This window comes from Lepisma saccharinum, chromosome 4 (assembly GCF_977018435.1).
Source record: "Lepisma saccharinum chromosome 4, izLepSacc3.1, whole genome shotgun sequence".
Lineage (NCBI taxonomy): Eukaryota > Metazoa > Arthropoda > Insecta > Zygentoma > Lepismatidae > Lepisma > Lepisma saccharinum.
In genome coordinates this window covers 106,350,894-106,367,430 of record NC_139232.1, presented here as the reverse complement: position 1 = coordinate 106,367,430, position 16,537 = coordinate 106,350,894, and the positions used below count along the sequence as shown (strand labels likewise).

The window sequence follows — 16,537 nt, the reverse complement described above, 5'->3', positions numbered from 1 at the left end:
TTGAGAATTACTGCTCTAGACGCTGGTAGCGCCGCTGCCCTTGGGTATATGGAGCGTACGCCACTGGCTTCTCACACTCCCCGTGTTGCATGGAACAGGTACCAATGCAGTATATTTAATGTGACACATAAGACATTTCATGTAACTTAACCTACAAAACAGAACCTGCTAAGTAGAAGTCAACGCATTTATCTTCTTTTCTAGTGGACATTCTAGCGCTGCACTTCTTTCAAAGGACAGGTATCCGCTGGGAAAATCACGGCGTAATGATAGCGGCAGCCGATCTGGTACAAGCATGCACCCGCCTTTTGTATGCTAATCGTGCGACATCTTGCAGGTGCCACGCCATGAAATAAACATGGGGGCATTAACCACGTGATCATGATCACACACGGGGCACGCTCCTTTTCTATCGAAGATGTGAGCCGGAGGATGGGAGGCTATTTGTAACAAAAGACAATCACTTTTGCTTCTCCCACATGTGATGAGGACATCCATCAATGACAAGTTCCCGTCTGACAGACGGGTATACCCTAAGAACAGAGAGCGTCATCCAAGATGGCGAAATCGAGTCGATTAATTTGCAAGTCAAATGTCTTCTCTGTAAACCCACAAGGTAACTCGCTTGATTCTCTCTGTTACTCGGGTCTCTGGCATATATCAGCGACATACCATGATGCTGAGTCATTTTGGCCAATGATGCAAGATTGTTTCCGAATTATTTAGCTGCCATATCGTTCCTATAGCAGGGTGTACCAGTCATGAAAGTCCAGAAAATGTAAAGAAATCAACAAGTAGGTCAATACAAAGTCAAGAAATTATGCTTGTGGTCAAGACGTTTTGCTATCACATGATTGATTAATTTAGTCTATTGTACTTCACTTTTCTGCCCCTTTTGGCTAATCGCGAAGATGAGGATGAAATGATGGTAAGATAAGAATGAATGGACAGTCGCAAATATATAGAGACGACATAAGATTGTACTGGCTTTAAGTCCAAACGCCAGAGCTTTGCTAGTCTGCCAAATGCAGTGCAGGGTGCATTAATGATGCAAGTCTAATACTCTTGTTAAATACAGCTTCAGTTTTCATCTTAATTCGCCTTTTGGTAGGGGTTTTTAATTAAATAAATATTTGTTTTCTTAATTGCTAATTTACAACTTTTTACCTAAGTAGGGGTCGAATAAATAAAAGTTAAGAAAAACAAGAATAGGCCAAGAAAAATTTTGGATTTGTTATTTTGGTAGACACACTGTATAAAGACTATGTATTTCTTGCTCTTCTGTCCAACCCTGTTAGCCTGCAGCTCGTCTTGCATCACACACAAATTGTCTGGTTATCACCCTCTTCCTTGTATATTGTTGCCGTCTACTTAATTACGAGGACTACAGCGAAAGAGAGAAGCAATAAATGGAGGGGGCGCAAAATTGAATGTCTTCAGGGCCAGAATTTACCTGAAAGGGGGCAGAAAATCGTTGGTTGCTTTCCAAAGCTTCCATGTGCCCATGCACATTTTATTCGGAATTCTCTGCAGAGGACTATTTGGGTAGTAAAGGTTTTGACCACCGTGTATCTTTGCTCGAGGACGCTTCTCAACAGAATTCAGAGCAGGAACGCCTTAAAATTCTTGTTTTCCTGATACATATCTCTGTCTTTGTCCTGCGTACTAGCAAGGCCAGGATCGCTTTGCATTCAAATCTGGGCACAATTGTCAGGCTGTACACCCGTTGGTAGGTTTGTCTTTGGTTTTATATTAGCGCCCGTGTTCCCGTGATGCAATTCCTTTTGGGATGTGATTTTTGCAGTTTACGTCTACGAAGGCAATATAAACTACACTAAAATAACATACATCGGTCCTTTGAAGGACGTTGCTTTGCATCTAGACGAATACAATTCCGTTTACAACAAGAAATTCTCGCATTCTATTTCAAGCATCAACTGTTTGGAAAAGGAAACTGTAGACAAAAATCGCGAGATAGAATTAGTGGAATTTTACTACCAATCATGAGAATATTTCATATGTTTTGTTTGGTCGTTAGAAGAAAATTGGTCATTTATCCAACAATTGGAACACAGGGTATTTTTATTTCGGAAAATAGCTAAATTCTTCAACAATTGAATGGTTGGATAATTCTATTTCGGAACATAGGAAAATTGTAAGGACGAGTATAAGGCACTTGTCAGATTTCTTCAACAGTTGAACGCAGGATAATTCTATAAATATTTCAGGTCCACAAAGCCTGCAAATGTCTCCATGTTATTTTACTTTGTCTACAAATCTTATGTACATATTTCACATGTAGACTATTTCAGCAGCGTAACTTGGGTCCTAACTTGTGTGTGTGTAAGGGGGGGGGGGAGGGGGAGGCAGAACATAAAACTCAGGTTCCAGGAGTTTAAAAAATTAGCTTAACATTACAATTTTAATATACCCGAAAATTTTAGGGAAATGTTTGTGCCCCCTTTCTCCGGTCAAGTTACGCGTATGAGTATTGTTGCATAGAGGCACATCACATACTGATGTTAATAATGAATGCCGTTGTCTTGTAATCAAGGGGTCCTGGGTTCAATTCTCTGTGGGGGCACGATTCAGTGGTTTGGATATCACTTTTAACAGTCCCGATTACCATATCGGAGCGTAAATTGAGTTTACACAAAAAAACTGATTTGCTTGAAATAAACGTTGGTTAAACTTTTTGAGAACTTTAAACAGATGCACACGATTACTAAAGGAATTTTGCTCTCGTAAACAATAATTTGTTTGTCATCTATATAAACAAAAGTTTGGTTTTTATTGAAAACAAACACTTTTCTCTGTGCAGCAAACAAATTTAGATTTTAAAAGAAGATTATTGATACAAACACAATGATATATCCATAACCTAGGTAGGATTTGAACTTGAGACAACTGGCTTTAAAGCACTTTACGCTAACTACTCCGCTACAGAGGTCGGCGCGCACTGAAAAAGACCCCCCCCTCCCTTTTTTGTTCTGTCCTCTGTAGCGAGACAGATTAAACAGCACAACGGAACCATTAAATTCACTTTTTCTTCCCTTTTATTCATGAAAAAAGAAAAAAAAATGTTCTCCCTCCCGCTTTGCAATTTTATGCCTATGAAGAAACAGCAGCGTGCGACATGTGGGTCAGTTAGCAGAGAACGTCGCAGCGGCGTTCTGTATCACCAACCACCAGGAAGCTGAGGCGATGTGAAAGTTGGCTCGGCAGGTGAGAGCAGGCATCAGGTCCCCCCGGGGCAGACGGAGTGCTCTGCCGGCGATGGCCTGGTGGTGGTTGAGCAGCAAGCTCCAGGACAAGGTCCAGGAAAAGAGGAACGCTATGTATCTCCTGGAGCCCACCTGGAATTTCCGGGGTTTTTGCTGGAAAGTGTGGTGCGCGAGCGGCAAACCTGTGAAGTGGAGTGAGTACCTTTGTTCTTGTTCACTTGTTCTCGCGTTTGTTGTTTACGATGTGGTCGCTAGTAGCGTATACAGGAATTTCCTAAGGGTGGTTGTAGGATTTTGTTGTAGCCAGTGTGAAATCTCATATTTACATGCATCAGAGGTTCTTTTCTGCTTCGGTTGTAAAGGGATGGCCAATTGTCAACCCCCCTTCTCTTCCGTGGACTGCATTTTTCGGACTAGCGAGGCTCTGGCGTCTGGACTCACAGCTATTATACTCCTCTGTTGGGCTCATGTTGTGTTGTTTCTTATGTTAGTGATTGTCCCCTCATCCAGTCTCATCTTATCACGAGTTAATCTCTGCGATTAGTCCAAAGTTTGAGAAAAGTGAATTACAATAAAACAATTAATGCATTCGTAAGGGTGGTTGTAGCATCCTTTTGCAGTCAGAGTTATTTGTTTTGTTTTGGAAAAGCTGTTTTAAAGAGGGGGCTACAGCCCTCAGAGCGCCCTTAGAGACGCCACTCTGTGTGAAGAAGTCTCTCTCCCAGGGAATACATAGCGACTCACACATCCTTCCAATACAAACTGTTGTGTAACTGTCCATTTCAGCAGTTCGGATCTCACTTTAAACTGTAGGACCAATTCCGTGTTTGCACTTTTCCCGAGTTCGAATCTCGGCCTGGTCATGGGTGTTCTTTGTGAATGCCCCTTCATCAGTTTCATCATATCATCACTCATCGCCATCTTCGCGAGTAGCCAAAAATGGCAGAGAAGTGAAGTCAAATAAACCAAATCAATCAGTCAATCGCAATGATGACCGGACCGTCCGCCATCTATGGTGTGGATGCAGAAGTTAATACATTGCAAGCATTTACCTCAATATCACTGTCAGCACCTATAGTGCATAACCAATCATTCACAAGCCACTAATAGCATCTCCGCGAGCTATGAACGGTTTAGGGAGCCCTGTACTAAACCAGTCACATTGACGTATTATCTTATATCTAGCCGTGATCCTTAATCCTGTAACTTATAACTACACAGAAGTAGAATTTGCAACAAATAAACTCTTCACCTCCCGATTCCAATGGGAACTTTTAAAACGTATTACTATATCTGACAAATTTACAATTCATGATGGGTTAAAACAAGGAGATGCATTATGCCCATTGCTCTTTAATTTTGCCTTAGAATATGCTGTTAGGAAGGTAAAAGAAACTAACAAAGGACTAAAATTAAACGGTGTGACTGAGCTGTTAGCATATGGAGATGATGTGGACTTACTGGGGGATGATGTAAATACAATTAAGAATAATGCTAAATATTTTTCAATGCAGCTAAAGAGATAGGTTTGGAAGTTAGCAAAGAGAAAACTAAATATATGCTTACAGGCCGAAACCAAGTGTTAGGTAATAATCAAAATCTAATTATTGATTACAACTCGTTTGAACTACAAGTTTCCAAATTCAAGTACTTAGGAATAATACTAACAAATTAAAATGGTATTAAAGAGGAAATAAAAAGCAGGCTTAATTCAGGAAATGCATGTTACTTTTCTCTTCATAAACTTTTGTCGTCTCGTTTAATATCTAAGAAACCAAAAGTGAAAATACGTATACAAAACAGTAATTTTGCCTGTAATATTATATGGATGTGAAACTTGGTCCCTTACATTGAAAGAGGAACATAAATTCAGAATATTGGAAAATAAGATCCTTAGGAAAATATTTGGGCCTAAAAGGGATGAAGAGACAGGTGAATGGAGAAGGTTACATAATTTAGAAGTACATAATTTGTATTTATGTCCAGATATTATTAGAATGATTAAATCAAGAAGACTTAGGTGGGCAGGCCATGTGGCACGAATGAGAGAGGAAAGAAGAGTTTACAGGATTCTTGTTGGGAAACCTGATGGTAAGAGACCAGTAAGAAGAGCAAGACGAAGATGGAGGGACGACGTTGAGATGGACCTAAATGAAATTGGTAGGGATGGTAAAGAGTATATAGATCTTGCTCAGGATACGGACAGATGGAAAGCCTGTGTTGCTGCAGGCATTAACCTTCGGGTTTAAGTTAGTTACTTAGTATACAATAGAAAACAGAGATCGCAAAGTAATTGCATATTAACTTTGAATACAACACTTTTCTGCAATCTGGGTCAGGCGTTCAGTTCCCTTTCTGTGACTGCAAGAAGCATGACATTTCTTCTGCCGTTTATGCCCCACTAAACATTATTCCCAGCATTAAGGTTGATACGTGCTTTCATTTCTTGCTAGCAGTATTGGATAATTGTTGAATGACCATTCCCAGCAGAATTTCCTGAAAGAATAGACCACTCTGTTCTTTCTGTATTTAGCGCGGTCTATCACCAGGTATTGGTATGGGATGACCCTTCTTGCGTGACTAGACACGTGTCACTCGCGTGAGTAGTCTTTTGGTTCATGTCATAATTGCAGTGACAATTGTTCATTAACATGCAATCTTATTGGATATTCATGGTAGTGATGGTATTGGGGCGAGACGAGACCAGACTGGGAAGCATCTTCGTCTCGTCTCGATTTGTAGACATACGGATACAACTCTTTCTCGTTTCTCGTCGAAGGACGAGTCTGTGTCTCTTTCCTACCTGAAGGGAAAAAAACTCTGTCTCTTTTCGGTCTGAAAGAACAAATGTTTTTTTCTCGTCTCGCTCTCAAAGGACAAATCTCTGTCTAGTATCGAGTCTGGAAATATGTGGTATAAACATGTACAGCGTGTCACGGCACTAACTTCCACAGCACATAGATGCCATTAAAACAGCAACTTTTCTTAATAACGTTTTCCTGTTCGACGCCTCGTCTCGATGTTGCAAACCCTTGAAAAGGGGAATTTTATCCTGAAAACAACTACGCAGCACAGTCTCAAATTTCCCACTAATGAATTACTACAAACAAAGATGACTTATCTGTAAATAATATCATCTTTGCAAGCCTGAAGAAGTTGCATAAAGTATTTTTGGTTTAAGTATTTTTTTAAGAAAGCATATCAAAGCCGCGGAGTAGACCCAGAGTATAGGATATTAAGTCTCCTTTTCGTCTCGATTTTGCGAGGCCGTCTCAGTATCACTTCGGATTCTGTACTATTTTATGCTCATTTTAAGTTTGCTAATTCTTTTTTCTTTACTTATTATTAACGATAGTTACTCATAGGTTCATTGTCGGTACGACCCCATCATACACAAAAGAAAATTTGAAAAATTATACTAGGCACTGGATAATTTCCAGGCAAGATTGCATGTCAAGTATCCTTTGAGTTAGATATCTCTTTGTTGTCAGTCCTAAATTTTTATACGTGTAAAATCTTTGGCGTTATATTATTTTATGTCACTTCTCTTGTCTAGAGTCTTCAGTGTCTCAGATCCAGATTTGTTTGTTAAACAGTTACGTGCGTTACAACTCACGAACGCTGTCGTCGAAGAGCGCTGCGCTAACCAATCCTTCACTGAGGTCGGCAACCGACTGGACAACCGCTGCACTAAAATAATGAAAGTTTACATGAATGGAAATGTCATAATGTACCTGGGGAGAAACAGGAGTGGTTCCGAAATGACGCGTTACAATATTTTCGAGAGTGTATATTAAGGACTTCATTTGATACGCCTTGTGGAGTTACGTTTTACAAGGCCCGCATTTTTGCTCTTATGTAACTGGTTTAAAAAAATTGCTACGGCAAAAAATGAAGAGGTCATAAACAATGGAAAATAACGACTGGGTATTGTGTCTGCTGAATTCAGACGGCATCCTTCATTGAGAGTTGCTGCATTCAGTGTCCTTGTTGGACTCCCGGCTCAATGAATGTGCTCTTCCGCAATGGCCATGCTTGCATAGCCTACACCTTCCCCTGCAGACGTTGCCCGTTATGTCATTTGACCTCAGTTTGACCCACTTCCAACTGCAATTGCTCTACTTGTAGTTTTCTTGCAATTTTTAAAATTTAAGTCGCTTTTCTTCCTATTTATACTAACGACGACGATGAGGATGAATTATGATATTGATGAAGGAACGCTCGAACATGCATACCTACGCAGGAATTTCTTGATTGATTGATTTGTTTTAATTTACTTCATTTCGGCCACTTTCGGGTAATCGCGTGGATGAGGATGAGTTATCATATGAAATTGTAACAAAGTAGGACTGCCCTATCATAAGTTTCTTATTTTTCCTTTGCTGTTCGATTCCATTTATCTAGATGTAAGTATAGGGGACTATGCAATGCTCAATATATGTTTGTGTGTATATATATGTGTGTGTACATAATGTCATAGCAGATGAAGCGAACATTGAATATAGAAAACAAATTTTTAGCCAATTTGTCTCAAGAAAATAACATTGAGAATACATTTATTCTCTTTTATTTATGCGATATCTTGTATTACTATCTATTGTATTTTATATTATATTGTGCCTATAATCTTATAGATGTATTCTAAATGTACATGTACAATGTGACAATTTCAAACTTTTGTAAAGTTAAATGGATGCTAATCAATCAATCAATCAATCAATCAAACACTCACGAAAATACCCATGTCCAGGCCGGTATTCAAACGCGTGACCCCTGGCGATGTAGCGCGCTGTTTTAACTAATCTACCACGGAGGTCGACCAGGACTTCGTTGTCGAGATCGATAGCTGTGAAAGGGAATGTTGGGAACCCTTCTTCCAGACCTTCTATGTGCCGTCGTGGTGCAAAACCAAGAACAGATCCCTTTCCTAGGGTGTAAGGAGTGACTTCCTTAAGCACCCAAGTGACAACCTCCATTCCACATAGTACACCTTGGACTGAATTTTGCAGACTAACCTGGCTCTGGCGACTGTACTCGCAGCCAGTATAATCCTCTGTGGGACTCGTGTTGTGTCGTCCATTTATGTTTGCGATCGTCCCTCCCTTCATCCATGTCATCTTATCATCATTCGTCCTCATCAATCGTCAATCATCAATTTCATCATATCATCCCTCATCCTCATCATCTTGATTAACCAAAAGTGGCCCAAAAGCGAAGGAAAGTGAATCATATCAATCAACCAAAACATCCCTCACCTTGTTGACATAGTGGCGAATACTGAGCAGATTGACAAATTGTTCCTGTGAATACATGCTTAAACCTATCATCTATAAGTTCTTTTTTGTCTATCTAGTTCGCCTTGTGCTTCGGTGTGGGGCGGACGTGTGTGTTGTGTTCGTCCCATTCATACCGCTAAGGACCTATTTACTTTCGTGAATAGGAGGAAGACTTTTGTGTTGTCTTGTGTGTTAAAATTTGCGAAGGACCTATTTATGTTTATGAATAGGAGGAAGAGTTTAATTACGCGCGGGATGATATCGGATTTTGTCTGATACATTCCTTCAGTACCTTTGTCCAAAATCGCAATGGAGCGATAGGGACACGTGCGAGAAGAAGAAGGATTTGTCTGTCTATGTCTCCTTAATCTCTAATCTCAATGCAATATCAATCCCTGTTCTAAAATGCGATCAAGTTACTACAGTTCTCCTTCAGAAGCAGATGTACCACCTCACTGGTACGAGAACTTCAACAAGTGTACCTTTCTTCAAAAGCTTAGTAATTTTCCGTTTGGAATTTCCACCGTAATTAACAAAGTGTGATTTTATTAATGTGGGAATACGTTAATTAACAAATCCAAGTCAGATAATAAAATAAGAACTTCAAACAAACTTTTATTGCTTTTAATGACAGCGGGTGTAAATTTCTAACATTTCCGATTATTTCTTTGTTCCACAAACCATACATACCCCACATTCTTATGTGGTATGAGGTACGGAGCTTGGCTAATTTTTAGACTGGCCAATATTTTGTTAATAGAACTGGAAGCTTGCCTTGAGAATGAAATGATCAGATCTTATAAAATTAGCGCTTTTTAATGTCCGAATCTTGAGCGACATCGATAATAAACCATGTCAAATCACGAATAAAGATTAATGGTAATAGTAACGTTCAAAGCTACTGATGTCGTTCATTCCTCGTTGGAAGCAGAATTATTGCTTTCTTATGCACGAGTGTATACATATATAATGCTTACCTCACGTTTATGAAACCAAACTCAATGATTAGTTCTTTGTCTAAAATAGAGAAAGCTAAAACGAACACGTCATCGCTTAATATATACTCCTGGCGTACATAAATGACAAAACAAAGTCCTTCACTAGATTTACATTGGGATTTCTGAAGTGTGTGTGTAATAAAGTACAGAAGCAACACTTGTAGCGCCAGTTCTTGGACATCAATACTTACATCTCCAAGCCATTATAGAGCATGATGTAGAGGTATTAAAAATTATGAGCTGTGCTGCCATGGTTATCAAAGTCATGTTATATAACCTTTGTTGCCTTGTAATATTTGACATGTAGAGAGTTATTTTTCACATTACGTTCCCATATTTATCCTCTCGTTGTGGTTGAATACAAATCGAGTTGGTATTTATGATCGGTGGTAGATTTTCGATATTCGTTTGGTATACAAAGCTGTAGAAAATGATTTTGCACTGTATTAATAAGTGTACGATTTGTGGTTGTCGTTTAGGTTCAGACACAAGTGTAAAGGAGATCGCAAAGAAATACAACAAAACACTCGAATAGCCTTTGAGAGTGCCGGCACGATTCCGTGACTAGTTTTAGTTTTTTCACCTTTTGCATACTCATTTGATACGAATTTCAAGGTCACTTTGTGCTTGCGCTGAGCCAGTGAGAAGGTCGGTTCATTTATCACAAGCTTCATCCAATGGAGATGGATGATCGTTGATTTTGCAGCATCCGCTTTAGCCTCTCGGATTCCCTTCTTCAAATCGATTTACGTTTCAACAGGATGACGAAACCTACGCACGTCGCCTTGGTATTTTGTTAACATGCAAATATAGATAAATCCAGAAATGCGCTTGTGATTTCAATTGTGTTCTGCTACCCACTCACGTTCTTCACAGGACCTAGAGGGTATGCGTTCATATAGACTGAAATGGAAGTCACAAATGCGTGTGGGTGGGTGGGGGCAGATACAGTATGTAATTATATGTAAATACGCGCAATCAGGAGTATTTCAATCCAATATTCAATATATTCTCCTCACCTGATAAATGTAGAACTCACTACGATTGACATCTTAGTACCCCACATATTCTGCTCATGCAATAAATACAGAATAGATTAAGGAACATGCGTATATACTATTCCACATATTCTTCTTAGACTATAAATACAGAACTGGCCACAGGAACTTCTGAATCCAGTACTGCACGTATTCTGCTCAGACAATAAATACAGAACTGGCTAAAGGAACTTCTGAATCTAACACTTCACATATCCTACTCAAACAATAAATAGAGAATTGACTAAATGAACATCTGACTCTAGTCTCCATACATTCTGCTCATGGAGTAAATTTATAAGAATTGACAAGGTAGAATTGAATGTAGTACCTCATCCCCATAACTTTCTTCACAAGTACTCAATTTATTGTCATTTTGGTTCTAAATTTACCCTCTAAGCCTCTAGCATCGCCTACCCGCAGTTTTTAAGGGACACCGGATACTTGAGTACATAAATGCATTCTATATTTTATTCTTGATACTTGTAACAGATAGCTGAATTCGCTACGCATGTATTACGAAAATGTAACTCTCCTGAGTTTAATAGAATGACTTGTCAATGACTTTGTTACCTTGTTTATTTCGTAATATAAGTGGTAATACAGATACAGTTATATCTGGCATCGACCTGCTAAAAGATTGCAAGTAGAAGTGGTATTAATGATTGTTGGGTGGGTGCACATGAACCACCGTTCTTCATGAACTGTGGTGCAACCTATTTCGAATGATACATTTGAAGCACTATCAAACGACATGGAGAATCTATTTCCATCGACCATGGAGACTTAAACCTTCTTTTCCCTTCAAAGTAGAAAGGTTATGTTTTTAATATGCTGAGAAAAGAAGTTAGGTAACAATGTTGTGGAGACCTTGAAGTGTATGGGAACTACAGTTTACGTAATCCTGAAGAAAATCAGACGGTGATCTTTTACCTGCGTATAGATATCACAATTTGCAGAGGTTGGTGGGCAATACTTTTCATATTTCAGAACTAGGATATGTATGTTTACTATGCACACATCCTGTTCTCGTGCGGGTACTAGAGAACCAACTACTTGTATCTAGTTAACCTCTGACTGCCACAGAGGCCTTGCCTTGGTTTTCTAAATAACTACTATTTTAGAGCCGTAATCTTAAGAGATAATTAAAATAAGCTATACGTTATAAATAAATAATAAAATTGAAAATTATTTAACTTACTCTACAAGAAAAACCTACTTTACAAGAAAAATGGGCAATAGCTGCCTACAAACTCGATTTTCTAGACTAAACTCTGGGGTTAGGTTCGTATAAATTCTATCTATTTATCCCTCTTCTCTAATTTTCTTCTTCATTTCATTTTTTATGTGTGCTCTTTCATTATATATGTAATACACATTCAATTTAACGGTAAGATAGGCAAAGTTTTCCGTGCACTTTGCACAATCCCATCCGGCATATACAAGGGAATGTGCGGGTAGGCCCCCACACATTTTATCGTTGGAGGTGATGTGATCAGAACTACGCTCCAGCCGCCTTTACCCCCCTCCCCCAGGAATCGAACCCTAGTCTCCCACGTGGCAGTCAGATGCCCTACGAACTTTTTTTTTGGGGGGGGGGAAGAGTACCCCTAAGCGGTAGTTTGATTGATTGATTTAGTTTATTTTACTTCGCCTCTTGGCTAATTTGCGAACATGGGGATGAGTGATGAAATTGATGAATGGACATTCACAAACAACCAAGCCCGAGCGGGATTCGAACCCGGGACCCTTGGCGTCGCAGCGCGACCTAAACGGCAGTATCTGTTTTCACATACATCAAATTTTATTAAATTCTCTATTTTCTCATTGGGACAAACACAAACATCCATGTGCTAACTCATCGCGCTACGACGCAAGGGTCCCGGGTTCGAATCTTGGCCTGGACGTGGATGTTTGTGAGTGTCCATTCGTCAATTTCATCATATCATCACTCATCCCCATCTTCGCAAATTAGCCATAAATGGCACAAGAAGCGAAGTAAAATAAGCAAATCAATCAATCAATCAATCAATCAATCAATCAACCATGTGCTAACCGGGATTCGAACTCTGGACCCCAGTCCACTACTTGCTTAGGGACTTGTTTTTTTTTTTTGCTCACGGTTTTTTGGGAATTATTTCTTGCAGATCCAACTATCTTACAGCTTTGACCAGGGCGTGGACGTGCTGAGTGCAGAAGAATGGACACTCAACAAATGCCTTTGCGACGTTCTCTCGCTGGTCCAAATACCAAGTAGGATAAAAAGACTAGGCTTGTGCAAATATCCGCGCTTTCGTTTTCGGACCAACCCCCCTCACTTCAGCGTTCGAAGACGCAAGGAAAAAAAAGAAAGCTTGCGTCCGGCCTTCAGGAACGTTCGACGACCCAGTTATAGAGTGGCCGCCTAATAACTGCGGTTTGTTTCGGTGGCTGGTTTGTTGGGTCGCACCGGCCGTGCCTTGAGACTTCGGATCCTTTTTTCCTCCCACCAAGAGGATCGGGTTTCCTCGCAGATTTTTCAAAGTCGTCTCATTTCGCGGAGGATGTTGACATCCGCATCGAGTTTCTCATCCCAATGCATTCGCATATTACTTTCCCGGTTCTCGTGCAAAGGTTTACTAAGAGAGTAAATGTTAGTGTTACTCTCACTTTCTTTGCCTGTGTCTTGAATTGCCGTTCCTTGAACTCTGGGATCTTGGTTCCGAAGTTCCGGACCTCATTGCCTTCTATTGCCAACGTATGTAAGACAGAGTTATCAGCACCCATCTAAAATAGAAGCGCGTGCTGACTTCTGTGGCGGTCATTGATTGATTGATTTAGTTTATTTTACTTCGCGTTTTGTGCCTCTTGGCTAATTTGCGAAGATGGGGATGAGTGATGAAATGATGAAATTGATGAATGGACATTCACAAACAACCAAGCCCGACCGAGATTCGAACCCGGGACCCTTGACGTCGCAGCGCGATGTGCTAACCACTCGGCCACAGGGTCGGGCCTGTGGCGGTCATATCTCGTGCTCTAAATATACCTGAATCTAATTTTCCACATAAACTTAGGGAATAAATACAGAAATGAATACATAGGATACCTGAGTCTAGTACTCCACATATTCTGCTTAGACAATAAATACAGAACTGAATACAAGGGATACATGGATCTAGTACTCCACATATCCTGTTCAACCAATGAATAGAGAACCGAATACAAGAAATACCTGAATCAAGTACTTCACATATTCTTCACAGACAATAAATACAGAACTGAATACAATAGATACCTAAATCTAGTACTCCATATAAACCAGAAAGAATAAATAAATACAGAACTGAATACAAGGGATATATGAATCTAGTATTACACATAGCTATTCTGATAAGTCAAATTTACAGAGAACTTGCATCTAGCCTTCTGCATAATCTGCTCAACCAATAAATACAGAACTGAGTACACCTAATCTAGGACTCCATATATTCTGCTCAACCAATAAATACAGGGATATCTGAGTCCAGTACTCCTCACATTCTTCCCAAACGATAACAGAACAAGGGATACCTGAGTCAAGTACTTCAAGCCAATAAATACAGAATTGAATACAAGAGACACTTGAATCTACTCACATATTATGCTAAGAGAATAAATACATAGTTCGCTACCAAATTGAAATGAAGGATGGACGTCATATTTGGAATCCTAGATTCAATAGTCCAATCTGGAATCCTAGATTCGATATCCGATACCCTAATCCCAAATCCTGAATCCAATATCCGGGTCCAGAAATCCCGGAGCCGATAACCGAATCCCACACGTGAATCAATATCTGAATTTCGAATTCCCTATTCCTAGTTTGAATCCTAGTTAAGACAGAGGGTGCCATTGATGTTCATCCAATCATGAATTGTGCGATTTCCACTTGTGTAATGTTAATAGGGTTCTAGCGCATACAAGTCTTGGATGTGGGGGAAAGCAGAGACGCGTCTCCCCCAAATAATTCAGTAAATACACACATGTTGTATTATGCTGATGTATTACATACTATATTCCCTCAGTAATTCAAAGCCATGTTTCTCTGTGTCAGCGCCAAGACGGCATGAGTGGAAAATACACTATATGGAGCCGCCATGTTGTTTATGTATTTGAGAAGGCGACCTATTTCGTTTTGTCGCGGCCTCTGGTTATTGCCCAGCAGGAGCTGACGTAGAACAAATAGGTAACAATTGAAGGCGTCGTCCAATGGCTTCTTCCGCTTCCTGGAACGGCCTTCGGCGCCGCTTTGTTTCTTGTCAGCAGATTCCTCTCGCTGGCCGCTGCTGTTGTTTCATTCCACGCATTCTCCACCGAGGCACAAACCCAGAAGCTCGCTTGCCCTCATTCTCAGGGTTCTTACGTCATCACTCGCGCCTCTTGCAATTGCTGGTTGAGAGTAGCAATGTTGGGAGCACCATCAGCCTGGGCATTTGCACCCCTTCGCAAGTACACGAATGAGGAGCCTGTTCTAATCCGAATTATCCGAAACCAAAAGTTATCCAAATTTAAATCCAGAGTTCTGGGACTGATATCTGAATACTGAGTTCTGGGACCAATTTTCTGAGTCCTGAGTTCTGGAACCATTATCTGAGTCCTGAGTTCTGGGGCCAATTTTCTGAGTCCTGAGTTCTGGGACCAATATTCTGAGTCCTGAGTTCTGGGACCAATATCTGAGTCCTGAGTTCTGGGACCAATATCTGAGTCCTGAGTTCTGTGACCAATTTACTGAGTCCTTAGTTCTGGGACCAATATCTGAGTCCTAAGTTCTGAGACCAATATCTGAATTCTGCAACCGATATTTGGATCCTCAGTTCTCAGACCGATGTCTACATATCGAGCTTTGAGACCAATATCTGAATCTTGAATTCTGGGACCGAATCTGAATCTTGAATTCTGGGACCGAATCTGAATCTTAAATTCTGGGACCGAATCTGAATATTGAGTTCTGAGACCAATATCTGAATTTCTAATGCTGGGAGTGATATATTAATTCTGAGTCAAGGGCCCGATATCTGAATCCTGAGTTCTGGGATCGATATGTGAATTCTGAGTTCTGGAATCGATATCTGAATCCTGAATTCTGGACCGATATCCGAATCCTGAGTTATGGGACTATATCTGAATCTCGAGTACTGTCATCCATATCTGAATATGTAGTTCTGAGACTAGAAATTTTTCGAAATTGTGCTCACTGGCTGTCGCAACACTCTTGTGGTCGGAAACACGATTCGAATTCTAATCTTCCAGTACCAAATACGTCCCTAAAAAAAGCGAGGAAATAACTTTCTAACAGGGGCAAAAAAGACGGAGATACGGGCGGTAGGATTACACGGTGATGCGTTCTGAAATATTTGTATTCCGCGCGTGCCTTTTTCTCTAACTCGCAAATGGAGAAGAGTGCAAGTACGTGCTTGGCAAGCTTATTATGGGCCGTCAGAGAAACACAATGGCAATGGCCTCCATTCAGGGAGAACTTCAAAGTGAATCATTTTCTGGAATTAGCTGGAATAAGTCAAGGGAACGTGATGAATTCTATGAATTCACCCTGCATCTCCAACGATTTAGAATTATCATACTTAGGTAGAGTTGCAGCGTAAATGTCTGGATCTTTGCAAACAATTTTCTCTTCAGGCAGCTCTCGGACCGAAGCAATACGCGCCACTTGGAAACCAACCTTCAAAAGAAAATGCAGCCTTTCGTACCGAAGTGACACGTTGTGGCTCAAGCTGAGTTGTTTTCTCAATTTTCTGCATCCTGTTGCCTCGGTCTGTTTTTAGCGCATGCGCAACGAATGGTTTTCTTTGTAGAGACTGGACGCGACCAGTGTTGCTTGTGGCTTGTCGCATCCGTCTGAAATCTTCTTCATTGTCGTTACCAGATCTATTCAACATCCAACTAAACGCCATATGATCGGCTCAAAATCTAATTATTATAGTTACCTCATATGCAGGAAACAGATTCATATTGTGAAATCTTTG

The 16,537-nt window shown here is 40.3% G+C and overlaps 1 protein-coding gene across 2 annotated transcripts in view; it reads left to right on the top strand.

Annotated features, from left to right (window-relative positions):
• Positions 1-16,537, top strand: part of emp (epithelial membrane protein) — a 197,703-nt gene that overhangs the window by 105,939 nt on the left and 75,227 nt on the right. Inside the window, exon 1 of one of the 2 annotated variants that reach the window (XM_083121031.1) lies at positions 3,262-3,418. The exons of the other annotated variant lie outside the window; for it this stretch is intronic. Coding sequence (XP_082977157.1) covers positions 3,277-3,418 — 142 coding nt within the window. The 5' untranslated portion in view covers positions 3,262-3,276. Of the gene's footprint in view, positions 1-3,261; positions 3,419-16,537 lie in introns of those variants that run through there. 2 annotated transcript variants of the gene reach the window in all.